This window comes from Varanus komodoensis, unplaced genomic scaffold, assembly GCF_004798865.1.
Source record: "Varanus komodoensis strain SLA01 unplaced genomic scaffold, ASM479886v1 scaffold8, whole genome shotgun sequence".
Classification (NCBI taxonomy): domain Eukaryota; kingdom Metazoa; phylum Chordata; class Lepidosauria; order Squamata; family Varanidae; genus Varanus; species Varanus komodoensis.
This window is the reverse complement of record NW_025336481.1, coordinates 18090240-18117430: the sequence shown is the minus strand read 5'-3', so window position 1 is coordinate 18117430 and position 27191 is coordinate 18090240. Positions and strand designations below refer to the sequence as shown.

General features: G+C 39.2%; 1 protein-coding gene across 3 annotated transcripts; it reads right to left on the bottom strand.

The window, feature by feature from the left end:
- Positions 1-1339: 1339 nt before the first annotated feature.
- XPNPEP3 (X-prolyl aminopeptidase 3) lies at positions 1340-26825 on the bottom strand. 3 transcript variants are annotated; one of them, XM_044454957.1, is made up of 11 exons: positions 26636-26825; positions 24072-24188; positions 22329-22552; positions 20889-21287; positions 19628-19830; positions 14712-14774; positions 13930-14043; positions 7644-7729; positions 6742-6925; positions 3680-3800; positions 1340-1842 (listed from the first exon to the last, which is right to left on the bottom strand). In XM_044454957.1, the coding sequence occupies exons 3-11, from the start codon at positions 22336-22338 to the stop codon at positions 1676-1678; spliced, it is 1347 nt and encodes a 448-aa protein (XP_044310892.1). In that variant the 5' UTR covers positions 22339-22552; positions 24072-24188; positions 26636-26825; the 3' UTR covers positions 1340-1675. The 3 variants fall into 3 exon arrangements, with proteins under 3 accessions (XP_044310892.1, XP_044310891.1, XP_044310893.1); XM_044454956.1 differs by lacking the exon at positions 22329-22552; XM_044454958.1 differs by lacking the exons at positions 1340-1842; positions 3680-3800; positions 22329-22552 and adding an exon at positions 3807-6605.
- Between the last annotated feature and the right edge of the window lie 366 nt (positions 26826-27191).

Sequence of the window (27191 nt, the reverse complement as noted above, 5' to 3'; positions counted from 1 at the left end):
TTTTTTGGTCAGTCTTCCAGAGATGCACAAGTTCTCTGCTTGGCACTCACTCTTAGCAAGCAGCAAACTAACAGATTAACCTATATGAAGCCTATCTTTGTCAGTGTCCATGGATATTGCCTTCTGCACAGCTAGGACACTGTTACTAGGACACTGATAGTTACTAGGACATTGACTATGCAAGAATTCACACGCTGGCTAGTCAGGGGTGTGCACTTGCACACTTCTGAAAGACAGACCTGATATATTAATTTTTAAAGGATACAAAATATTTGTGTGCATTTCTGAGACATACTTTTTAAAGAAAGGGTGAACTAGTGACAGATGTTCCAATATACCACTTGTTTACTTTGGAGAGGCTGTCACTGGGAGACATCAAAAAAAGCGCTGAAAGAAAAAAAGACAACAGTACTGGTGGCTCAAAAGCATTCAAAATCAAAGTGGTATGAACTAACTTGTGAAGATCATGTAAAAGTGCTGCTTGGGCATTGATGGAATGACTGTCACTGGTAGGGGAACAGGCAAGTTCAGCAAAGTGCTGGGGGTTGCAGCTGAGTGGCTCACTTGTCACTTCCCTGGACCCATGATAGGATCCATCCGCCAGGTATGGACAGCACAAAAGCCTATCCTGTGTCCTGCATCCCTCAGAACAAGCCATGGATTGTTGGGGTGGCTCACTGCCCCAAAGTCCAGGTCTGCATGAAATGGCAACCCACCTTAGCTTGTTACCCACAATAGGGTGTTATACTGTGTGAATTCAATCCATACTTGTATCATTCTCAAGGCTTTCAGAATGTTCAGAGTAAGGTTTTCAGCAAACACAGGGGATGCAAGGGAAGTGGGTGGCCAGAAAGCTATCTTTGAATTAAGCTGTTTACAGAATGAAAATTAGGATCCCAGTCACTCAATGCAAGGTGCAAATATTTGTTCTTTAGTATCTAACGAATAGGAAAAGGCTGCCCTAAAATGTCATTGTTTATGCCAAACCCTCTTCAAAGAATCAAGGAAATGCTGGAAGGCTGAATAAAACAAAAAACAAGCAAACAAAAAACCCCAACCCAAATCCAGTGGCAAGCATCCTGAAAACAGACCAACTTAAAACTGCTTTTTGTTTATTACTGACAAATCTAGATGTTCAATTCTATATGGACTTAAGTTTGTTTTAAATCAACTGTGATCAGTGGGCTCTTATAGCATGCCTTATTATGCACAGAACGAGTCTGTTATTTGCTTTCATTGACATACTACATATTCACTGACATCAATAAATTTTTAAAGTTAAAGCCCTTTTGTCCAGGCCTGCCCTAGCCCGCAGTCCAAGAACCAAATTAACAACTGGTTTATACTTGAAAACACATTTTAAATAACAATACAATTTCAGTATATACACAAGGGCAAAAAAGTCTAAATAGTAGCGTATAGATTCTTGAGCATTAGCATCAACTTAGAATACTTGTCAAATTACTAAGTACATTTTTCCTGTTTAAATACCATATTCTTGCTGTCTAAAATATTTACACACAATTCCTTGCTGGTAATGTTTTTCCCAAAAGTAGTTTTACCCACAATAGCAATCATATAAATCTGTTAGATACTATAAAGGAGTGGCCTTTGTCTGAAAGAGCATGTTTCTTGATCTGCACATGACTAAGGTATGAAAGGCTGTGAAGAGCAGTCAAAGGCTGCAGCCACAGACCTGCTCAATATCATAGATCTCCTTGGGGCAGTCTGCAGACAGGATTAATGGTGTGTCCTCTGTCACAACAACATCATCTTCTATGCGTATACCTATGCCACGGAATCTTTCAGGGGCATTTACATCATCCTCAGGGATGTAGATGCCTGGAAGTAAAGATGACAACCAAAAATTAATAAGCCTACATTGCAAATTATGCAGCAAATCTGTAGTATATCACAACATGATTTATAAAGACATGTTCAAGATTTATTTGATTTGTACCCCAACTTTCTTTCAAAAATGGCACTCAAGTAATTTGTAACAAACCTTGATAAAACAATAATAAATTATATTAAGCACATATATTATAATATAGTTAAAATCAAGTTGCAAATGCAACAATAGATGAGTAAAAAGAACATTCAACAAATAGAGTTGTTTAAAGCACTAAGAGCCTGCTCGAATCTAAGGGAGTTTTCCAGTTTTGAGTGTGTGAATCTGAAGGATAGTATTTGGGGCAGCATACAGATTCTCTTGGTTTATCATCTGTCCTGCTGTTCAACAATCTTCCCACTGGCACGAGTAATGAAAATTAAGAAAGGATATGTCGATAATTTCCAAATGACCAAAAATGGCAGGAGGAAAAGCGAGTTCAATTACATACCACATGCACTGAAACATATGTGCAACATATTTCAATCACAGAAAAACAGATGCTGTAGGAAGAATTTCCCAGCCCTTAGTTCTGATTCATACATTTGCCTCTTTATAAAGAATCACACAGAAACAAGGCTTCCACAGGCAAGTTATAGTGGCTACTTGTTCCCAAAACAGTGATAGGCTTAAACTCCTGTGAGTCCTTTCCTTAACCCACACTCTGACCAAGGAGAGATCAGTCACTGCTCACTCACCCTCACAGCACTGGGGTGTTGGCTGTGGATCTTGATCTAGGATTATGACACCTTGGTTCTTTTTAGCAGAAACCAACAAGGTGTTGCAGTGTTGCAAGCCTGAATAAAAATGGCAGCTGCAAACCTCTCCTTGTCCTTATAAAGGAAGGGTTAAAAGATCAAGGCAAGTTACCCATATCTACTCTGGAAACTGATGGGCACTACCATACTAAATGGCTTCTTTTCAGATGATGCATTGTTAAGAGGCAAACATGAATTAGTTGAATACAATGAACCTGAATACATAGCCATGATGCAGAACCCCAGCAATGAAAAGGCTTTCTTTCTGTGGGGAAGGGAAGGGAATCTCATTAAGTGTATTACCAATTTACTTGTTATAAAAGAAAAGTTGGTTAAGTGATTGAATCATGGTCAGTCTAACTAGAGAATAAAATTGAGAAATGTCCTTCCTTAGGAGATTTTAATGAACTAACCAGGACTACCTTACAGTGTTATTTTAACTATTACAGCAATAATATATGTTAAGAGCTCCGGGTTTTTTGAAAATGCACACAGTGTTCTGCATAGTATTATGGGACCCCTGCCTTTAGAGCCTTATGCTACTGCCAAAAGGTTTTACTAGATGTTGCCTTTATCTGGTGGACAACTTCAGAGCTTTGTGAGCCAATGTCAACCCTTCTGGGGGCCACACTCAAGCACTGCATGCTGAATTTTTAGCATCAGCAAAAACAAAATCAGCAACGTTCTGCTTGTTTCTAGAGCAAACCAATGACAACAGTCTAAAAAGGCAAACTTAGCTCTGAAACTAAGTGGGACACATGGTGGGCTGACCATCCTTGGATTACATGTTTTCTAGCTCTTCACAATAGGTTAAAAGCTAGGAACAAATTTGAAAAATATAAAAATGCAAGACAGTAACTTAGGAAAATACCATGTATAGCAACTACATAGCAATTCTATGAACACATGACACACATGTGTGCGTTTTTGTCAGTGTATTTGTGTACACACACACACCCATATCCAAATACATGTACAGATAGACACACTCTCTCCCTCTTCATTCTCATACTGTTAATGTGTTGTTTACCTGGCTCAATGGTGATCACCATGCCTGACTGGAGAGGGATTGATCGGGATATATCAGGTGTATCATGAACATCCATTCCAAGATAATGTCCTATGTGATGTGGGCAGTATTTCTGAACAGCCTAGAAAGCAATAAACATGCTCCTAAAGCAAACAAAATGTGGAGGGATGCAAGGTAGATAAACTTTTTCAGCATAGCGTCTGATAAAGAAAACGTACATTGAAACTTAAATACACAAGTGTTTTCTTGCTTATATATAACTACAATAGGTTTGTAGACATAGAAACAGAGTGAGTCAGAAAGGGTCTCCCGGGCCATCTAGAGTCTAGATTCTAGACTGACCCCTGGCTCCACCCATCTCCACTCATTGTTCCTTGTTCCTAGCATCCTCAGAAATATGATGAGTCTCCTTTCAATCTCTATGTTTTCTAGTTAGGTGAGCAACTGTTACTGCTCATTTTTATATTCTGAAGGAAGGAGGGCAAGAACTTAGGAGACAGAATGCAAAGAAAAAAGGTAGGGAATTCTCATTTGCCTTATTGCATCTGAACCTACTCAGAATGCAAAAATGTTTGAAGTCCTGCCTCAAAATCCTTAGACAGCTAGTTTAAGATAAAAAGGAAGCACCTCTTCTACAACACATAATCAACCATTACAATTTACAATTTACTGTTGCTGTGATGGCAAGTAGCTCAATGGCCTTTAAACAAACTAGATCAGTGCTTGAAGTGTAGTAGGGACTGGCTGTGAGAACCAAATGTGGTGCATTCATTTTGAGATGCTGTTTCGTGCCTCAGTAGTTTCATGCTTCCTGTGGTTGTGACCACCCTGAAACATCGTCCTGGTCATTGCTGGCAGCCATGTGTTCTGTGCTGGAGGATCACTTATCTGATTCACTGTGGCAGTTCAGCCTGTGACACCCTCTTAACAGCAAACTGGGTGATACCAAGCTTACCACCTTCCTCCACTATTCAATGCAGGCAGTAGTAGGGGAATAGGAAAGAGCAGAAGTCACTCCATGGACTCATTTTTCCCAGAAGAGGGGTGGAGGAGGAATTATACAAGCACATGCCCCTCTTCAGTACACAAATCCCTCTAAAAAGCTTCTTCCCCCAATTTCTACAGTGTCTCAAGGAAGGGCAACAGCATACGACACAGTAGCTATGGACTGTATCTAATACTTCCCCACTGCTCCCTTCCTACCCCTGAAACTGGGTGAGCATTGAGGGAAATCTCTAATCATGGCTGTGACTTCTTTTAACTGTCATTTTCCTTCTTTAGGCTATTCCAGGCTGTGGTGGGCTAGATTCCACACATTCCTTCATTTAAGAGGTAGCATGGCATAAGCTCTGTCTCTACAGCTCATGAGACAGGTCAATATGCTGGATTATTTTAATTCTTTCAGAGCATGCAGCATGTAGATGGTGAGGTGCCTGACCCATATTAGTGACTGACTATAGAATCGGGGGTTGTAGTTATTCTGGATAAATCTAGAAAAGAATTGTACCCTGATTTAAGACACAATCCTATGCATGTTTGGATAGAAAGCAGTTTTACAACTTCCAACAATCTTCAGCCAGTCCCCACTGGTATAAAGGGTTGGGAAGCCATATATGGAATCATATTCTAGAGTCTCACATGTCTTTGACCCACCATATACTGTCTTGCTTTCACAATCTTCACTCACAGTAGTATGTGCATACAAAGACACACAGTTACCACTGTGTTATAGTATTATTATGGCAATGTCACTCCTCATGCTAGGCTCACTACATATTGCCCACACCAAGGTCCTATTAGACACATTAAATTACAGTAGTACCCTGGCTGGACATCATACCTTTATGCCTTACTTACCATAAAAGATAACCCTTTTCTGCCTTTGCCACCTAAAATAGATTTTGATGCATCATCTCTATTAACATAACAATAGATGCTGCCTTAGCCCGAATTACAGTGTTGTTTCATCTAGTTTGCTATTGCTTATATTGCGTGGCATTCCAGACAAAGGTCTTTCTTAGCCCTATCTGGAAATCTTAAGGGCAGAAAATCTGGCGCTATCTGACATGCAAAGAGTCAGTGTGGCACAGTGATTACTGTATTGGTCTGGGGACTCAGAAATCCGGATTCTAGTCCTTACTAGGCCATGAAGTTCTCTAAGGTGACATTGGGCTAGTCACTGACTCTCAACCTAATCTACCTCACAGGGCTGTTGTTGTGAGCATAAAATGGAGAGGAGGAAAACCTTGTAGGCATACTTCAGGTTCCTTACAAGAGTAAGAAAGACAGGGTCTATATGCATAGCAATAATAATGATGATACAAAACATGTGCTCTGTAACTGAGTTAAAGCCCCCTCCTATGTATTCATTGAGAGGATATATTTTGGTAAAGACACATATCAAGATCTCTTTATTATTTGCACTTTTCCTATGCTTTGAAAAAGGAATTTAAATTTACTTCTGAAATATGGCTGTTTTTACCGTGCATGTCTGATCACTCTAAACGTTCCAAGGAGAGGTGATTAAATGTACACTCTGCTGAAATACTATTTGTACTTTTATCTGTCCATCAGAGAACAAAGCAAGGAAAACACACCTACTGCAAGTTGCATTACTCAGCTAAACATAATCAAAGTGATTCATTAACAGACACTTCCAGAATAGCTAGTTTGCCACTTTTGATGAGGATAAAATGTCTCCCATAACTTTGACCTCCATTTCAAAATGAGGCACTTTCCTCCCTCAGTCTAGCAGCTCCGTCTGTTGATCTCAGTGACAAATTAGTATGGTCTCATCTCTTCTCCTGACACTTGTCAAAGAGTTAAACAATTGCATGCCTTGAGCAATCTGAATGTTCTGCCATCTGCTGGATGAAAAAGGCAGTGCTGCCAGGGCTTGTTTTTACAGGACACATCCCACTTAGACCTGCAACAATACAAGAAAGCTGATTGACAGCCATATGGGAAGAAGCTGGCAATTCAAACTTCAGTGGCCCCATCTGAAGTGCCAGTTCACCCTTTGGAGCAGACCAAAGAGAGAGTGATATAAGAAATCTATGTACCTTGAAAAGATGGTTCTCAGTGATGTTTTTCTGGAGGATCCCCAAATCTTTCAGCTTCTGTCCAATGAGGTTCAGCATGAGACTGTAGATGTTGTCTAGGCTCACACCTGGAGAACAGAGCTTCAAGCAGGACTTCTGTACTTCCAGTACAGCCTGGTACAGCTCTGCTTGGGGACTGGTGAACCTAAGAAAGAGCGGCAAAAGTATAACACCTCTGGTGGGATTTAAACAGGAAGGACAACTACCAATTAAGGGCCACACCACATTTTCAAAATAATTATGTGGCATTGCCTTCCTAGGATTGTTCCACTGCATAATACAGGGAGAAGACTGCATATTCTGAATATTCCTCTATGTCAAATCCTCCCCACACACTGAAAATCAACACTTTAAAGAGAAAACAGGACTTGGATCACTTCTTCAGAAAGTCTAGCTTTTCAAGTTTTTGACATGAATGTGAAATTCAAGATATGTTTTCCCTATCTACGTGCTGATGTTGAATAGTACTATGCAATATTATCTGCATAGTGTTTCTGCATCACTACAACACTTAGCCATCACTACAACACATTTTCACACTAGAATATGTGAAACACAGTAATCTTTCTATAAAAGCAAAAGGCCACAAAGTTAAGCAGGGAAGAAGAACACAGTGAATTTTTAAAATTTATATGAGTTATATGCCATACTCTTAGCCACAAGGCTCTCTGCGTGGCTCACAATATATTGTGAGACAGTGGGAAGGCAGCCACTCTGGGAAAAAACAAGAAAGCAAGTAAGATGAAAATTATATCTGGATTCTACCCCCAGAGATAACCACGAGAATGTTTAAAAGCTTGTGAGCTACAGTTCTCACAAGCACTTAAAAACAGCCTATTTCCCCTTCTGTGAGCAGAATCTACCTGCCATTGATGGGCCAGGTGCGGGTGATATCGCTTACATAACAGGAGGATTCACATCCCCCATCCAATAAAACCATTTCTCCATCCTAGGACACAAGAAAAAACAATTCTTTAGCATTCCAGGATATCATTCAACTAGAAATAGAAAACAGAACTTTAAAAAAATAATACAACTTTAAACATCTGTTTAGAAAGTGAGATAAGCTACTTATGCTTCTTTATTTGGCAGCAGCCCAGGGACTTTGAAACTGTAGTCATGCCCTTTCCTGCCAACCTTATCTCCCACTCTAATGTATGTCACAGCAATTTAATAAGCCCAAGCAAAATACATGGTAACTTTTAATCAGTCCAATTTATGCTGGTGCAGGTTTAGGCAAGATTTTTGCACTGCAAAGGACTGTTCCAGACAAACCACATCCCTTCCTCAATCACCTAGTTATTATATTCTTTCTATTTCTATGTTTCCTGATAGCTCCAGCTGTCTGTTATCTTCTGACCCCTCCATCAATCTATTGACCATTTGTCCCCTGCCCTGGATGATGATGATGATGATGATGCAAAAGTCTCCACTCTCATTGGGCTCAGCTGACCTAAGTCTGCACTCACTGGATGCTAGTGCAGACCAATAGTTGAATAACAGTCTCCCTTGCTTGTTAAATGAGAACTTCTAATTTGACTGGCTGCAGCAGCAATTGGGACAAGCAAGCTAGAGCTATGCAAGGAGGCAGGCTTGCAAGGATGCCCAGCTCTGCAAGCAGGCGTCCCAGTGACATTGCAACTGAGGACCAGTGATAAAATTTCAGCACATAGGTGAATTAAGCACCTATGGCATTAGCCAATCTATTCTTCCTGCCTTATTCTAGTAAAAAACAATAAATATGTAACTAAAAAAAAGTAATCCCCTATCTTTTACCTGGAAAGTAAATAAGCTTTCCAGGTAAAGAAACTCAAGTAAAAGTAAACCATAGTTATGAAGGAAGAAAGCCAGCAGGTGTAAAAGTGCTATCCAATGTGCTGCCAACTGTATGACTATCCGTCAGCTAGATAAAAGGTATGGGTATGTGGAATTTCCTCCTGGCTCTTAGAAAACAAATTCATTCCCTTGAAACTAAGGTTGCTGACCTGGAGAAACAGAGAGGCAGAGACACCTCTGGTGGACAAGTCCTTTGGAGACCTAACAAAGGCATCCTAATCTCTGGATGACAATCCTTCTACTGCCATTGAGATTGGGAGTCATACTAAAAGGTCATTCTCCCTCTCATATGATACTAGAATCCATAATCATCCCATGAAACTAACTAATGGGAGATTTGGGTCAAGTTAGTAAGGGCTACTAATTTTAAGTTACTGGACAGATTTATGGAGCATAAGGTATCATTCGCTACCAGTCCTGCTGCCTGTTACTACCAGATTCAGACAGTATGCTTGTGCACACCAGTTGTTGAGGACTCAGGTCCTGCTTGAATGTTTCCTGTCCACAGATTGGTGGCCACTGTGTGAGTAGAATGTTGTACTAGATGGACCTTGGTCGGATCCAATACAACACTTACATTTTTAACATAAGGAGATTAGACAAGTAGCCACTTCACAATTATATGAAAGAGTCAAGTTGTTTATACGAATTACAGCTTGCTACAGTGATCCATCATCCAATTATCCACTACTAGCAAATCAATTAGATAGCTGAGATGAAAAATGGTTTGTGCTTAAATCACAACCCTGCTGAAGTGATTACTGTATTTACCATAAATACCAGCTTTGTTCTTTTTACAGCCAAGGGTGCTCTTTTATCTGTTCATGAATTCTATAAAATTTGGAAACATTGTAAACTTCTTATACTGACTGAAGACCGTTACTAAGAAGCTCAATCATTAGGCCTTTTATCCTCATATTTTTTTAGCATCACCCTAGTACAGTGATGGTGAACCTTTTAGAGACCTAGTGCCCAAACTGCAACCCAAACCCACTTATTTATCGCAAAGTGCCAACACTACAATAAAACCTGAATACTGAGGTTTTAATTTATAAAAAACCACTAAATATGATGCTCCAGATTCAAATATGCCAAGGGGACAACACAACATTAAAAGAATCTCAGTCTCTTGATTAGAACATCTCTGCTAAATCTTAGATAGTAAATTTCATTTTTTCATAAGAAAACGCAAAGCTAAAATCATGCGTTACTAAAAACAAATGTATTAAAACTCACAGCCAGTATTGGCATATCCTTGGCAGCACACTGACCGGCCATGTGAAAGCTCAGATGAGTCATGGCTAATGAGTTGTGGCTCGTGACATCATTGCCTAGCGCTGCTACTCCTTTCCGAGCATGCGCATGGCCCCTATGTGCACTGTTATCCAATGCTTGGCTGCTGGGGCGATGCTGGGGTGACTTGGCTTGCATGCAGACAGAGAGGGTTCTGCGTGCCCACTGCATCACGCATGCCATGGGTTCGCCACCATTACCCTAGTACCTTGGATTAATTATCCTTTAGTTATGGAAGACTGTGTAACAAAGTATAGAGACATGCAGGAATGAAAATCTCCTATAGGTTACCTGAAGGAGCGCTTGCATCCATATATGCCCAGCCGCCCCTTGAGATCGGCGGGGGAGGCCCTTCTCCGGGAACCCTCCATGAAAGAAATTAGGAGGGTGGGTACTCGGAGGAGGGCTTTCTCCGCGGTGGCGCCTAAGTTATGGAACGCGCTCCCCAGAGAGGTCCGCCTGGCACCGACGTTATTTGTTTTTTGGCGCCAGGCGAAGACCTTTTTATTCAAGCGGCATTTTAACTGTTAACATTATTGGTTTTATCTGGCCAGGGCGGCTTATTTTATACTGTACTGTTGTATTTTAATTTTATATTTATATTTTAATTTATATTATAATTATTTTAATTTATTGATGTGAGCCGCCCCGAGGCTTCGGCGAATGGGGCGGCATAAAAATGTTTTAATAAATAATAAATAATAAAAATAAATAAATATAGTAATGTGCAGTTTACTAGTGTCTGATGTATTCAAAGTTCATGACCCTTGTGTATTATTTCAGGCTTCCCAGCCTAGTATCCTCCAGATTTCAGAGACTACAATTTCCAGCATTCCCGACATCACCCATACTGGCTGAATCTGATGGAAGTTCAAAACGTCAGTAGGTCACCATGTTGGAGAAGGCTGCTAAATGCTGATAGGAAAACAACAGCAACTCCAGGTAAATGCAAATACCTTCCTGAGTTATAGAAGGCCACCCTAATTATGCTATCCAGGAGGTAACTGGCCAAACTAAAAATGGGACAGGAAATATGGCGCAACCTTGAAGTTTCTGGACCTCCAGATAGGCAGTAAGCAATTGTTAGAGTTCATCCAGGTTAAAGCACCTGCAACCTACCCACCTTTTGTTTTGATTAGCCACTGAAAACAAGGCTTTGTAATACTGAACTAGCCTGCCAAAATTTAGTCACATAGACAGCAACATCCCAAAGCAATCTTCATTCTTCTGAGCCAATCTATTGAAACTTTTGTTTAACCTAACTGGAGCACACCAAAAGTCATCAACTCTATTGTGTCCTTTGTTCATACTTGCACCCATTTGGTGCATTTAGGAAACATCCATTTCACTGGTACTGCCATACCTGGCTCTTGGCCACCTCCCTGAGATACTTGTGGAACTTTCACACTGCATACACAATTGTGCTTCACAATTGTGGACAGCAGGATAGTTCAGGATTATTGGCTTTAAATTCAGTGATTCCTTCTTCCTGTGGCTAAGGTAACAGCTAAAGACATTTTGCTGAGACTTTGTAGGGTTTTAAGCAAGAACTTGTCATCCCTAACTTAGGCCAGGATGATGATTTTGAGTCTGCAGAGTCAATCATCCTGATGCTGGCACCCTTAGCAACTCTAGGGAAACTACCTCAGTTCCTCCAGTACTAAGTGACATGAAATAAACCCTAAGAAAGATCAGTGAGGGCCATACATCCCACACAGAATCTGTGGAAGCCTAGCATCCACCTAGCCCTCGAATCTGCTGGCACCAGGCTGCCACATAAAGGTGAAGTGAACAGCACAAGGAGCAGAGCAACTGGACATCTCATGCATATGGAACTCCTGATGAGGACTTTTTCACACAAACCTAAGAGGAACTTCCACTGGTCACCTGATAAAGTGTTTTTTACATAAACCTGTGATAAACTTCAGCTGCACCCTGGGTAGGGCTCTGGAACTCTGCCTGCATCAGCTCTCAGTTTGGAACTAACACCTCTCCTCAGCTCCCAGTGCCTTGACCTTGCTTTGTGACTGGACCTCCTTGTTAGTGACTTCTATATTCCTGCTGACTGTTTTTGTGACTACATTTCTGTTTGACTGTTCCCTCCTGTTTTGATCTTGAATATACCTTAGACCTCTCTTCTAAGATACCCTTCTATTTTCCTACTAAAACTTTGCCTTTGATCTTTGCCTGTTTCTTGATCTGCCTTTGGATTTGTCCTTCAATTACTCTAATGCTGATTCTCAACCAGCCTAAGGAGGTCAGTCTTCCACCTAGCCTTGTAAACTTTTAGGAAATTAAGCCCTGGGTTTTCTCCCTTCTCTGAAATAGTTTAATATAACCTCCCCTCTCTCTTTCCTGATGTCACTCTAAATCTTTTTGTTCTGGGTCTCAAGTGGCTACACTTCTGCAACTGGAACTCCTGTTGTGTGTAGGCTTGAAGTCTATCCTGTCATTACCCCAGCATGAACTATAATCCCTCTTTTCTAACTTTCCTTTTTTATTGATGCTATTAGGTACTATAAGAGACTTCGCTGCAGGTCCAAGGGTATTATACAAACAAATCTTTTCTCCTAAAAATATTTATGATAATGTTAAAATGTATATTAAGAACATAAGAAGAGCCATGATGGATCAGACCAAGGACACATCACAGCCAGCATTCTCTTCACAGTGGCCAACCACTTGCCTATGAAAAACCCACAAGTAGGACACAAAGCATACAGACATCAGGAGTACCAACCACTGATAGCCTTATCCTAACCTTAAGAGTGATGCTTTTTGTTAGAGTTAAGTTAATTTTCCCACTTTGTCTAAGTTTAGCATGCAGCCCACCATGTGCACACCACAAGCCTCCACTAATAATCTTAATATTTCCATGTTTTTGGAGTACACACATTAAGGTGTATACATACGTATGCTAACACTATGAACAGAAATTCATAGTATAAAAATTTGTATATTAGAACCAACTGAAATTCCACAAAATGGGGTGGGAAGTTGGGTGGGGGGGAGAAAAGAATACTCACAATTTTGTTTTTTTTTTTTTTAAATTTCACGCAGCACTTAAAATTACTCTCTGCCTGTTGTAATAACATGTTTCTCTGCACTTCGGACCTGTGCCAGCTCAGGAGCCTGTGTATTATGCTCAAAGCAAAAGGCACTTCAGAGTTATAGCTAGATATTTCAGAAATGGAGATTGACCATTGCTACTTCTCACTCCCAAAATGCATGGATCAGTGTAAACTGATACTTGCAATGCCTTACTGCATTCAGTCTGTAATTTCTGCTCGGAGATTGGGTCCATCTAAATTGTAAGCCTTGTTGCCATTGCATCTGGCTAAATCTTTGAACTTCTCTGTTTGTTCCCCCAACCTATGTTTTTTGTACCACTCTACCTGAAAGGTTTTGGAAAACTCAGAAGCTTGCATGTTTTAATAAACTTTGGTTGATCCTAATAAAAGCATTTGGATTTTTTTCTATGAACAAACTGTGCTTTTTAGAACTGCACGTTTATGTGCGTGCACACACTTTGTGAGCCATCCTGAGATGCCAAGGCATGTGGTAACAGCATATAAAAGTTTTAAATAAATAAATAACCTTTGAAGGACTTCTGGCATCAGACAGAAGATCTTAATATGAAGGTTTGCAAATAAATAGCAGGTTTGGAATGAAATATCACATGATTTTTGTAAAAGGAACAATGACCAAGATAAAAGTGGTTCCCCACTTTGGATAATCAAGCAATCTATGCATGCCTAACAAGCACAGAGCACTGCAAAGCCACACAACAGCTTACTCATTGTCAAGGCACACTATGGACCACAGATCTGTTTCATGTCCCCTTAACTATGCTAAAAATGGAATGGATACCCACTCAAAAAACAGATGTCAGAGCTATGCAGGTTGTCAAAAGCAGCACATACTGTTTGGAATAAAGCTTTTCAAATTAGTTTTGTATGGCTTCATAGAAATGATGTATCAGTGTGTTTCAGTAAAAAAGGTCAACATCCATGTGATTACCTTGATAAGCTGGTTATTTTTCACATAATGCAAGGTGTTGGATCTGTTGCCACCTGCAACTACTGGGGGATAAGCCAAAATGTCAGCACCACGAGCTCGGCATTCAAATTCAAACTGAAATGATCAAGTCAGAAATAAGGGAATCTGTTACTTCTGGCTCAAATTCAAAATTTCTAAGCAAGTCCTTTTCTGCCTGTGTCCAGAAGAGCAAAGCAATCTAATGTTGCAGATACAGTATTGGAGAAACAGTTCAAATCCTTGTCAGCGATAGGAGGCCTTTCACCAGTCTCATCCTAACATGCCTAACAGCTTGCTGTAAGTAGATATAAGATGACATAATTAGCTCTAGCATGTTTGATTAACCTCCCATTATTTGTTCAGATGAAAAGCTAATAAATGCTGTCTTATCAATGACTATGCAGAGGCAAATCCTATTAGTTTCACTGGGACATGCTTGCAGGTAGCTGTGCATGGAACCAAAACTTAATGATGCTACTAAATGAAGTTTTTAAGATGTCATTGCCCTGCCTTATTTATGGTATGTTACGGGGCACCAGATATTTTCTTCAAACGGTAAGTCTTCTGTGATTTTCCCACTGCTTATTCTAGCTTTATTCTTATCATAGACAATCTGCTAAGAGATAAAAGAAGAAATAGCTGCACAATACCTTCTCACTAGTAGAGCTAGAAATCCCCTGTTTGGAAGAACCCCAATAATTCAATGCAGAAAACAACTGAATGGGGAACTATAATGATTCTCCATGACTCAGCAAAACACATACCTTGGCATAGAGAAATGCTTCATCTACTGGGGCTTTGCTTGCAAACATTGTTTCTATGAATGCCTGTCAAAAAGCAGCAATAAGAGCCTCTGGTGAACAAGTATTCTGAAACAGAGGAATAGGTTCCTTTTATGTTCACTACAGTTAAGTCAAAACTATTCAAGATAAAGACATACTTTAAAAGGCATTTTATTATCACTTACAGAAGAATCAGGAACAACTCTTCATAAACATATCAATCTTTTTCAAGGATTGATTCATTTTTTCATATTTGATAATTTCTGAACAAAACAAAAGGGTGATTTCCAACTTTGTCAGCAAGCTTTGATTGTTTAATGGCCACTACAAGTTCCCAAGAAATAAAACTTCCCAAGAAGTTTTATTTCTTGGGAGCTTGGGAGTTCAATTCCAGAATTAAAAACCTGAAGATCACAAATTAGAAATTACAAAGAGCATAAATAGGACACATACTAAAAGTTTATGAAAGTTATAACTCAATTATGGCATTTAATTGCCTGATCTGAGATAGTGTTTATTCAGAAATGCTGCCAAGGCACTTGCTACAATCCATGTAACACAACATCACATGCATTGGTGTACCTTCTCCTGTATGTACATTTTTCATTCATTAAGATTACTGGTTTCTGTGACTCAGCATTTTCACAAGTAAGGATGATAGGGGTGTGACAGTAGTTTTGGAATAGTTCCCTTATAATGGAAGTCCTGTTTAGGTATGATCACCAGAATATGGCTCAATGGAACAGCACCACATAATGGTTTGTGCTAATCAGAGATCAGATCTCAAACCACAGTTTAGAGTGATTTGCCCATTTCATTTCCTATAATCTCAGCACTCAACTTCATATAATCATTCCAGTATTTACATAGCAGCATCACTATGACCTGGCAATTCAAGCATCATACAAACTAGACTTGGCACAAACAACAGTTTCTACATGCCAAAGGCTTGGTTTTGGATACTGACTTAGTGGCCAAATGCAAGCCATGGTTTTTCAATTTCAACAGCACACTTAACAATGGTTAGACTTCCTTGACCACAGTTTGATGTGATGCTTGAATTAAGTCCATTATCTACAATCCACTGAGGGGGTTTTTAAAATGTTTTTATAATATTGTAATAAAATACCTATTGCAGCTTTTTCCACGTGGTACCCTACAGATGTTTTGGACTACAGCTCCCAGATAGCATGCTCAACAATCATGTCATGGGAATTTTAGACCAAAATATATGGCAGATGTCACATCGGAGAAGGGTGATGTATTGTAAGGAAAGGAGCTGACAAAACTCATCTAAATATTTACTACATAATGAACAAAGCAATACTTAGAAATACAACATTTCAGCCACTCCATTCTTATGCATTTTCTGTTCAAAGTTTTGGGTAATATCCTATTGTGTCTGAGCACTCATGGAATCAACTGCTCATGCAATGCAGTTTTTGCCCTTCTAAAATAACCCTGAACAAAAGAAAATACTAGTTGACATAACCCCATTCTTTGCCCAACACACTGTCAAAAGATAAAATTTATAGAACCAGACAGACTAGTGGAACTTGGAGAAGGGAGTACCACTGACACATTCCAATCCAGGAACAAGCCTTTCTGCTAGCTTCTGGGGTTATTTATGCAAACAAAAACCCTGCTTCATTAGTGGTCACTGCCATAAAATAAATGGAATCAGCAAAGGCTGGGTGATATGACTGAATACTGCTCCAAAATAAGCAAATGCTCATTAGTAAAAGTCATTGGCCATGTTCACACTTAATGCTAAGCAATGCCACGTGGTTCCTTGGAGCATGGTATTTCAACTTGTGCCCTAGGTTCACAGTTTTTTATTTTCTATTACGCATGGTTTGCATGTTTTGCCATCTTTCTCCAAAAGGTGGCACATACCCCATCAGCCTGTGCAGATGGAAATCACTCCTAGAATGTACAACTCCTGCCTACCTTGTCTGTTTCTCCCTCACTGGCCCACGTACTCCCTTGGTCATGGCCTTAGCAGGCTGCTCGTGGATTTTTTCCCTGCTCAGTAAAGTGATTGCCTAATCATTAGAGTAGTGTTGTTGCTGTAGAGTAGCACTGCAAGAGCGCTTCCCATTCCTGCCACACACCATGCAAGTGAATAAGCACACAGACCCATATACGCACCTCTATCCCTGTTCCCTGTACATGTGTCCATGCTCCTCCTTATGAGCAAGACTTATATGTGCTGCCAGAGGCTGCCCCTGCAGTGAGGTGCACAGAGGTTTCAGTGCAGGTACCCATGCCACAGATGGAGACAGTGCTTCTTGCTGGGCAGACTTCCATTAGAATGCCTGGCTGGGCATTTGTCTGGGAAAGCTTCCTGTCAGGCTGTCAGGAAACTTTAGTCCCAAAGCTGTGAATGTGGGAGAAACAGAAGGGCTTGTGGTACATCCTAAGCACAAGATGCGAGTGGGGCAGAGGGCAGGAGACACAGACTCCTTTGGATCCTCACCCTGTTAGCAAAGTCCGATGTGCTGCCTGTGTGCTCTTCCTGTGCAGGGCAGCCTCTGCATGAGGAGACCACTGGCTCCTGCAGTGGCACAAACACGGTGCCACTTCAAAGCACCACTCCAGCACAAGGCAGCAACCAGGCAGCCATGCCAAAGCATGGCTGTGTCTGCAGTCACTGCTGCTGAAGACGTTGTAGCTCAATGCTCCGCTGCCAGTGAAATCCTGTTGCCATGGTTGGGCATTGGAAATGAGTGTGTTGGCAGGGAAGACAGAGAGTGTGAAGCAGCCAATCAGAGAGTGGTTGCAGCTGCCTCAACAGATGCGATGTGGAAAAGGACAGTGAAAAATGGATGCTGGTGCATCTGCTGCAGTTGTAGCTGCTCTTGCCACCAAACACAATGGAAGAAAAGTAGAAACCACGTGGAAGCATTGTAACTCCAAACATAAGGACAAGCCATGAGGAGGTACAGAAACATTACAACATTGTTCCTCCAGGTAGCTTCATGGAAATTAAACATGTCATGCTTCACCATTGATGCTGAGTTCACACATAACAAACAGTGCCCGCAAGGTTTCCAGCTTGACTTGTTGTTAAATGTGAATTCTTCATTTGCAGCACCAGCTCAATATTCAAGGACCTCTTAACTGGGAGTCTGAAAAATCCCATGGACCCTCTGGACACTGCGGGAAGGCCATAGGATTGCACCCTTAGTGAATTGTCAATTATTATACTAGAGATTTAGTGCAATTGTCCAGAATATCATTTTATCTATAAACAAATATACTTTCTCCCAGTATTGAATGCAACAATTTACTTCCAGCCCCCAATCAGGCCTTCCAGGGTTCTCCTAATGGACACATTCCTTTTGCTGGTCAATCTATTTCACTCCAATTGCTAACTGTTTTTGAGCAGTTTCCTTCCATTCTAAAGGTTGAAATACTCTGCCTAAGGTTTAATTACTGGCAGTAAAAGTTTTAAGCTAGAATATGATGGTGTTCAGCATTTATGCCTTTGCCTCTACTTTCTTATCACCAAAAGAGCATGGTGCCTAGAGCATCTCCAAAATTTAATTCAGCCCTTGGGCTGAGAAGAGGTTCTCCTCTCCTGACTTAAGTCAATGTAATTACCATTAAATTTCCCCAAAAACCTATTGTGCTATACATTTTACACATCTGTCTAAGATAGCACACCATCTGTACAATACCTTGAAACTGTTCTCCATTACATTTACAGAAATAAAATATTTAGGCTGTAATCCTATATATGCTTAACTGGAAATAAGTTTTGCTGAATTCAGTGGAACCTACTTCTGAGCAGACATGCATGAGATTGTTCTGCAAACTTCCTCTTTGTAAATGTGAAGCTATATATTCTGAAATCTTCTCCCTAGTTTCTGTGACAACATCCTTATTAATTTCTTTTTCTTTCACAGAGCTGTATATCTTACATTTTATAGCTTTCCTTTAGTAAGTTTTGCATGAGTACAATCTTCTCAAAGGGAGGCGGTTCCCTATTAATGTCCAATGACTCAAGTATGAAGTGCTTGATCTGAAAAAATGGCACATGCAGGTTTTTATCCCAGCACTGTTTCACTTACAGCTTCAAATGAAACTATTGATGCATCACTAGCCAGTAATTCTAGTTATAGTATTTCCACTTAAAAAAATTACCAAGAAATTACTAACTTTGACCTTATCATTATAAAAAGACTATAGTCAAAGAAGATAAATGAAAACATAATTTGTTTACTCCTGTCTCAAGGTATCTAAGTGATTTCCATAACAAATTCTTAAAGTTTTCTAAAAGCCACTTTTGCTTCTCATCAATGCCCTTAACAGCTGTTTGAAATCATTAAATTCTAAAACTTGCCACATGATGTTACCAGATTTCATGAATTTGGCTCTAATTAAGCTATGTAATGGAGCAGCTAAGTACAATAAGGAATACAGGTTTATTTAGTTCTTTCTTAATTTATTTGTTGCAGTAATTCATTTGAGACTAATACTATTGAGAAGCAGTCAACAGTGTGGTTGCTAGTACTAATGGTGCTGCACAAGTGGAAACCAACAATTGTGCCACTAGTCATAACTATCAAGTACTGCTGACATCACATAACATGGGTTTCCCTCCAGTACAACATAAATACTGCTAATGGCTGAATAGCACCGGATCTTTCATGTTGTGTTAGACATAAAAGATTGCAATTAGGTTCTGATACTTGTTTACAAAAACTTTCCCATGAAATACAGGAATACAATATTCTGCTGGGATGACTTACTTAGAAGAACCAGTCTCCAAATGGAACCTACCAGAAGTAGCCCAGTGACTTCTGCATCTCATGTCCCTTTTAGCAGGAGCTCTACTACCATGACAGCTTTTCTCTTAGCATTTTGTTGAGCATTATTTCACTGTCCTATACCTGTGATGTCAACTTGCCAGCAATCTTCATCCTTTCAATCTCCGCAGCAGATTTGATCAACCGTAAGTTTTGCACTAGATGCCTGATGGCTTGGATACGGTTTTTGCTTCTAGCTTTGATCTCAGCCATGTGCAGCAGGTACTCAGAATGGAGTTGTGGATGCACAGGCTTAGCATAATCATACCAAACCATTTTAGATTCATCTGTGAACAGAATACAAACATGTTAGTTTAATTATTCAACATAGTTGGGGGAATTCAGAACTTGCAAGTTCCTCTGAATGATATACAACTGATGGTTTGGAGCAGTGATTCCCAAAGTGAGCACTGGAAAGATCCAGACGGGTGGTGATTGGTTGCTTTAAATTTGCAGTAGAGAAATAGACCTAATACAAAGAAAGAGGCATGGGGGTGCTATGTTTGTCACTCAAGAGGAAAGGGGGCAGTAGCCTGAAAATGTTTGAGGACCACTGATTGAAGGATTAACTGATAAAGAAAAAAATAATAGCATTTCAAGGAGGAAATAATGTCCAGAAAGTTATGTCTTGAATTTATTGTATTTTGAAAATTGTCTGAAAAGAATCAGCAAAAAACCCCTATTGCTATCTCCTAAAATCAAACCTGCATATGTATAATAAAAACAAAAACATAGCAAAGATGATCTTATAGCAGAAATTCATTGTTTCTTACAATTTAAATATCTCATTGCTTGGGAAATTATCCCAAATTAGAGAACCTCAAATTAGAGATGCTATAACAAGGACCTCAACAGATCAAGAAATTATCCTTTAATAGCATATGCCTATGAATATTTATACAAAAGTAACCCATATTGTGTTTGATAGGGCTTACTCCTTATTAAATATGTTTAAGACTGAAACCTAAAATATCTGGTTCCCTTGCAAGTATGTCACTCCTCCAAGAGAGTGACCTTAAAGGGACCCCCTAAAGGTTTTCCTTCGAATAGAGGACAAATGAAATAACATTTTCTGAAGACATCACTCATTAATTTTGTACTGTCTAAGATGACTTACCAATGTGTGATAAATAGCCACATGAGAATCTGAAATGTTGATAATATAGTTTCTCACATTTTCCCCTTCTAAAGCTGGTTATAGTGATAGTAAATATAACATAAGAATTACAGGTGTGACATTATCTCTTGCTACCACTCTACCCTTTGCCTGCTAGTAAACAGTCACAAGAATTCATAGGCCCTTCTAGATTTCATATCACTCCATATTTCATTTTCCTTTCCTTACCTTTCAGTTTAGCAACCAGGTGCCTAAATTCTTCTATAGTATATGCTTCATCAACACCTGTGAGAGCCATTGCCCCATCAGTACCAGATCGAGGCCCATCCCATAGCTCTCTGCTTGGATCCCGTCGTGGGACAAAGAGCAGGGTTTTGTGGGATGGCAAGGGTTTCCCAGGCACACTCTGCAGAACTAAGATACTATCAGGCTCCTGGAACCCACATAGATAGAGAAAGTTCGTGTCCTGGTGAAAGGTGAATGGAATATCATTGCTCATGTAGTAGGTGGGATTGGATAGCAGAATCACTGTATGGTCCATTCTTGGCACCTCTTTGTGTATTTGAGCCATCAGTTTGTGTCTACGGAGAGCATATTCCACTTGTGACAACCCTGGTGTTACTTCTCCTGCGAACAGAAACCAAAAGTACAAATCCACCTTTTCATGTTGCTGAACTTGGTTTTTACTATTTTACAGTAACCTCAAAATATAAAGTTAGCCATGTTGGTAACCTCAAAAACTTGAGGTTATTCTCAAATTTCCATTCATATATATTATTACTACTCTCACCTGACCCTACCTTACACCTCACTTTGCCCTTCCTGCTCATTAATATTCTATACCTACTCCAATTTTCTATGTCCTCACCATAATGTTCTGCTATATGCACAGGGGATGTCCCATTTGAAATTAATGGGCAAAGCAATCCTATGGCCCCAAGACTCTGAACTAAGTGCTTTGTAGAGTGGTGGGAGAACTCTCCTACCTTGCACACAATGCCTATAATCTTCCAACTTTGGAGGATTATGGACATCTCTACAAGATTTCACCCTAAGTCATCAATTATTAACATGAATGCAAAAAAAATTGTTAAACAAATCTGAACTCAAGTCATTCCAGAAGCTAAACTGAAATATTACCCCCATGATGAAAACAGATCATCATGTGAGTAGTAAAGGAAGGAAAAAAAAAGAGGTAACCTTTAACCCACTTGAAATAATAAATTTTTATAGCTTCTGGACATTGAACAGACAAGAACAGTCTTGCTTGCTCCCTTTCAGAGTGATGTCAGAAAGGATATTTGACCACTCAAGACAATGTCTTCAAGAAACACAGAACGTCTAACTGAATAATAAGCTGGACTATTGTTAGTATTATAAGCTATGTACCTAATAGCTGCAACCTCTCTCCTTTGGAATATCAGGTTTAATCTTTCATCCACATTTATCTTCAAAGAATGCAAAGTGCAAAAGACAAAAGTCTGAACAAAACTGGACTGAAGACACAAGAGCTGCTGTTTGCAAGTAAGGTATTTTCTTGGTATAATCTAAATGACAATCCTGTATATAGTTACTCACTCATACACCTTATTGCAGTTAATGGAATTTAATGTTTACATGACTGATGGGAGAACTGAACCCTTTGACTACAATTTTAAGCAAACTTACTTGAAAGCATTTTCCAATGAAGATAAAAGATATCCTTCCAAATAATTTATGATCACACTTTCAGCATTTTATTGTTATTGTTAAAATCTTCAAATTTTTAGGTCTATATCATGTTCAGTTGCTTATTTCATTTAGACAAGCTCTATTTTTGGTTTTTCTTTCATATATAATATGATTGGGTCCAGTGAATTGAATTTTGCTCAAGGAAAGGACACCTTCAGCACCTGTTAATAAAAAGGAGGAAAACAACTTTCCTCAATCCTCTTTCCAGACTCTTCATGCCTAAAAATCTGTTCCAGTGTTTGGGGGATAGGCACAGATAACAGCCTGGGAAGGGAGGAATCTGTGAAAATCACCTCCCTGCTTCCATTAGCAGGTACTTCCACTAGATAAATGGCTCTTCTCAAAAACTGAAGGCAAAACATACCACATACACAAAAACTCAGGCAAAATAAAAATCATGCCAACTCACTCCCCATAAACAGGCAATGCACACACAGGACAGGAACCACATCCTCTTTGCTTCTCAGGACATGTTCCATTACCCATCAACTTATTTTTTTCTTTTTTCTAGTCAGGAGGATGCACTTTAAAATGAAGCACTAGGATGTAGCCACAGATCACTGGGGGGCGGGGGCAGAGCCATTCCTGGAAATCAAGATAGTACCAAAGGCCAACACTTCATTTATAGACTGCCAATCTCTCAATTTAAAAAAATCTCAAGCTAAAAATCAGGAGGATCAAGGAGACTTGTAATCTCCAAGAAAAGTGTCTGCAGGCAAATTGGTGCCTATAGTTTGAAACTAGACAGTACATCAGTCTAATTGTGTAAGATTTGCCTTATGTTTTCAAGGAATGGAAAGTCAGAAGTTCATCTAAAACTCATAAATACACAGCAAACTTAATCAATCATAAGATTACTTTTGATTTTTAATGTTGCCAGAGCTAAACCTGAAACTGCTATCCTATTCCCTTAACCAGAATGGCTCTCAACTTATTAACTTAGTAAACCTTTCAAAGACTTGTTGCACAACTGCAAATGATACTTATGAGCATTAGCCAAACAGAATTTAAAATATTTTTTTTCAATAGAAAAGTACTTTTAAAATATGAGAATCAGTTTGGCTTAAAAATCAGAGTTGTCTACCTGCTGCCCCAGTAGATGATAACATAATACATTAACCAAAAATATTTGACTGGCTTGCTGGTATGAACTGGCTTCCAGATAGAAGTAGTTATATTCACCAGACTGCAAGCCAGGGTAAATGTGGGAGGCTTTGTTGGTGGTCAGTAAAAACACTAACCCTACACAGTCCAGATGTCACTCCAATACCAATCTCTATAGTGTAACATCAACCCAAGTACCCAGAAGATATACTGACATTTTTGTTACTGCAGCTAAACGAAAGCGGTATTTACATAGGATTAATTTGCTAGCTTTATCTGTAATCACCTAGTTTGCATGTCATGTTTGCTTCAAAAAACGCATACCTAGGGATGATGCACCCTAGGAATTTCAGGAAATGTTACTTAAGCTGGAACATAAGGGGTCATAAGCAGAAATTACACAAAAGATGTATAATTGCCTTCTTTTCTGTGTTTTTTCTTTAAAGTAATATAACAGAGTTAAAAAACAGTATTGCTGATTTTACTCCTATACATATTTGTCTAAGTGCAAATCTCACTGCATATGATTATTACTGAGTACATAAACTTAGAACTGTACTGCAATGATATACTTACCTGGCTTGAGAAGATGTGGATGTGTGAAAGGACTAGGCTGACCTAGGTATCTATTTGGAATCTTCCTCTGTTGAACAGGCTGAATGGACAATTTCCGAAAGAAACAGAACTTGCAGCCTAAAAGAAAACAGCTGTATTGAACTTCAAGATTTATTTATAAACATGAGTTCTAGACAGCATGCCATTGCAAAAAGTCTTTTTTTTGCCATTCAGAAATAAGTTTAAGAACAAGGGGAATGCATGTTTAGAAAGACATAAGTCCTACAACTTTCCAGCTGGGGAATGTTGGAAGCTGTAGAACTCTTTTTGTCTTAACATGCCTATAATTGTTCCCCGAAATATTTTCTATCCTCAGTTTATTTCCTTTACTAAGGTGGCAAATGCCTTGGCTGTAGCACTAACTGTGACATTAGAATGTTTACAAAAAGTTACCTGGTATCCTCTAGAAAGTCTCTAAAACATTTCCCTGGGAGAGACTGGAACCAGTCATTTCAGGGAATGAAAGGGTGCGTATTTTAGGGATGCATTTAGCTCACAAAAATTATATATGATGTCTAATCAAAACAAATGGTGAGAACTGAATTCTGTATTAGAAGCTACACAGAGAGAAAAAATGGAAATGTCAAGTATGTAATTCTGCTCTTTTTTTTTTAGTAATATGCATTTCATGAGGATTCTAGACTTTTTTTCTGAAAGGTAACTGCAGTGATTCTTTATCTGGAATTCTGTAGGAGTATTACTTAACACTAAAACATTTTTCAGCCCACTTCTCAATGCACTTTAACAATAGACTAATGATACAACCCTGGAATTTAAGAGTGTTTTCAGAATTAAAAAAAATTATTTGGAAAGAATTTGTTTCATGTACTAAAACATTTGAATAAACTACTAAAATCATAACAGTCAACAACCTAATGTATATATAAAAATACCAGTTATGATGCATTATGAGTGCAATGCAGAGAAAAGTGGAAGAAACTACATCTACAACTACCTGCCAGGCAAGACACTGGGAACTCCCTAATTACTATTTCCTATCAAATCTGCCTGGGATTACAGCTCTTCAGTCTTATACTATACAATATATACTCAAATTTTAGTAGGACATTTCTAACTAAAATATAATTAAGTCTGCCACCAAGTAGCTTGGTCTTATGCATATTTACCAAGTAGATCCCACAGAATGTAATGAGCCAAATTGCCAAGTATGAAGGGGGTTGCAACCTTTACTATTATCTAGAAAGAGATTTACTCAAAAGAAAAGCCCATGTATATTTTTATGCTTTTTTGCAGTCTGGTCTTATATATACTTAATCAGCTGCAACTCCCACTACATTCAGTCAGCCCCAGAAAGGATGTTCAGGACTCTAGCCTTAAATCCAGATTTAAATGAAAATTCTCACACAAGTGTGTGTACAATTACAATATGACCTTATGTAAAGTTGGACATGCCTAAATAGCTAATTTCAGTGAAGCTAGCCATATTTTAAATTGCATAAGATTAGGAAATAAATGTTTTGGTTTCTTTTTACATTAGAAAGGAATAATTAAAGCATACTAAAAGCTTTAAAAAGTAGCATCCTTTAAGCTTTGGAGATGTGGTGGCATACCTTTGTATGACATGAGTTTACCATATTAGTATCTTCCACATTTATATTTTAGAAGATGACATATAATACAGAATCAAAATATGTTAAGAACTAGAATTATCTTACTCTTCTCAATTAAAACATATAACATAGATCAATATGTAACTAAAATTTACTCCTTCTGATGTGGAAGCTTTTTTGGTCAATGGTCAGTGATTCACAGTAAGTATGATAAACATAAGACTAAGACTTTGCAACAATGAATAATTTTATTTGCTTATATATAACTGCACAAATATATAGGGAAAGTACACATCGATGAGCCAGAATTTTCAAACGTGACCATGAAGCACCTTATCTGATGTCTAGGGAACAATAAAAAGGGCATTAGTCCTTCAAGAAACCACAAGTTTGAATGAATTTAAGGGCCAGTTAGTCCCACAGAAAGGCACATTAACATGTAATCCAGGGGACGCACATTAAGAAGTAATCCAGGAGAGTAAAACACTTTTTAGCCTCATAAATTTCCATGCAAAGGCATGTAACTACATAAACTTTTCCAAATCATGGCCATAGTAACTTGAGCCACGAAGAGTGTCAAAATACGTGACAAGTTCTACTATGGTAGTTATTTAGACTTAAAAGGAGCATATTCTTTTAAAACGGTGTTCTCTTTTATGATTTCAGTTATAAATGTAGAAGTTTAAGTTGTTTTTAGCAACTATACCCCTTTGAAAACCTACTCCGGTTTTACATGAGATCTTCCAGTTAAACCAATATGGCCTTATCAGCGTTCTGTGGTTCACCACCGAAATTAACCCGAGCTATACGCAATCGAAAGAGGGAACAATAGATATCTAATAATTTAGAAAGGTCCAAGTGGGTGCCCGGAGCAAGCAGTCTTCACCCTCCCCAAGACTAAGGAAACTTTTTTTTTTAGAAGGAAAAGCCTCTGTCCCGAAAAGCTTCACATACCCTTTTCAGGCTGCATTAACCTCTGTACTGGGAACCACACCATGGTTGAGCCCCCTGCCTGTACAGAAAGCACCCAGCAATTTAGTGCGATCACAGAAGAAATACCAACTCCCCTACTCCTCCTCGCCTTTCCTCTTTCCCAAGCCTTTATACTGCCTAGCATAACCAGCCTTTCCACACCAGGCTGACAGAGAAATCTCGCATGTTTAGAGGACCTTATCGGTGCTGCGTCGAAGCCTGATGACGTTATTTCGCCTACTTCAAGCAGATATTGGCTTAGCTTACGAGAATGATTGGTGGCGGCTTTTTTTTTTTAGGTGGCTAAGTAAAACGCCTGTTTGTTCCCCCGCGCCGTGTTCTGGGAACGACTTTATGGTTGACTCTTTCATTCCTATGGCAAAGAAAGTGAAAGACGGTTGTTTTCCTCATGCGCACTGAAGGAGAGAACAACGGGTGGACAGGACAATGGAAAGAGGCAGCGACTTGGGCGACTTAACTTTCATTTCTAGAAGATTCTAGTCCCCTCACCCGACCGCGGGGCCACAGGGGTAGGTTG

What these genes read in the sequence shown, in the direction of transcription:
- XPNPEP3 (XM_044454956.1), bottom strand. Translation starts at nt 26,798, where the DNA reads ATGCTAGGCAGTATAAAGGCTTGGGAAAGAGGAAAGGCGAGGAGGAGT. An exon ending in CCTGGTTGCTAAACTGAAAG is followed by an intron (nt 19,831 to 20,888) that starts GTAAGGAAAGGA and finishes TTCTGTTCACAG; the next exon opens with ATGAATCTAAAATGGTTTGG. An exon ending in AAGCATTTCTCTATGCCAAG is followed by an intron (nt 14,044 to 14,711) that starts GTATGTGTTTTG and finishes TGATCATTTCAG; the next exon opens with TTTGAATTTGAATGCCGAGC.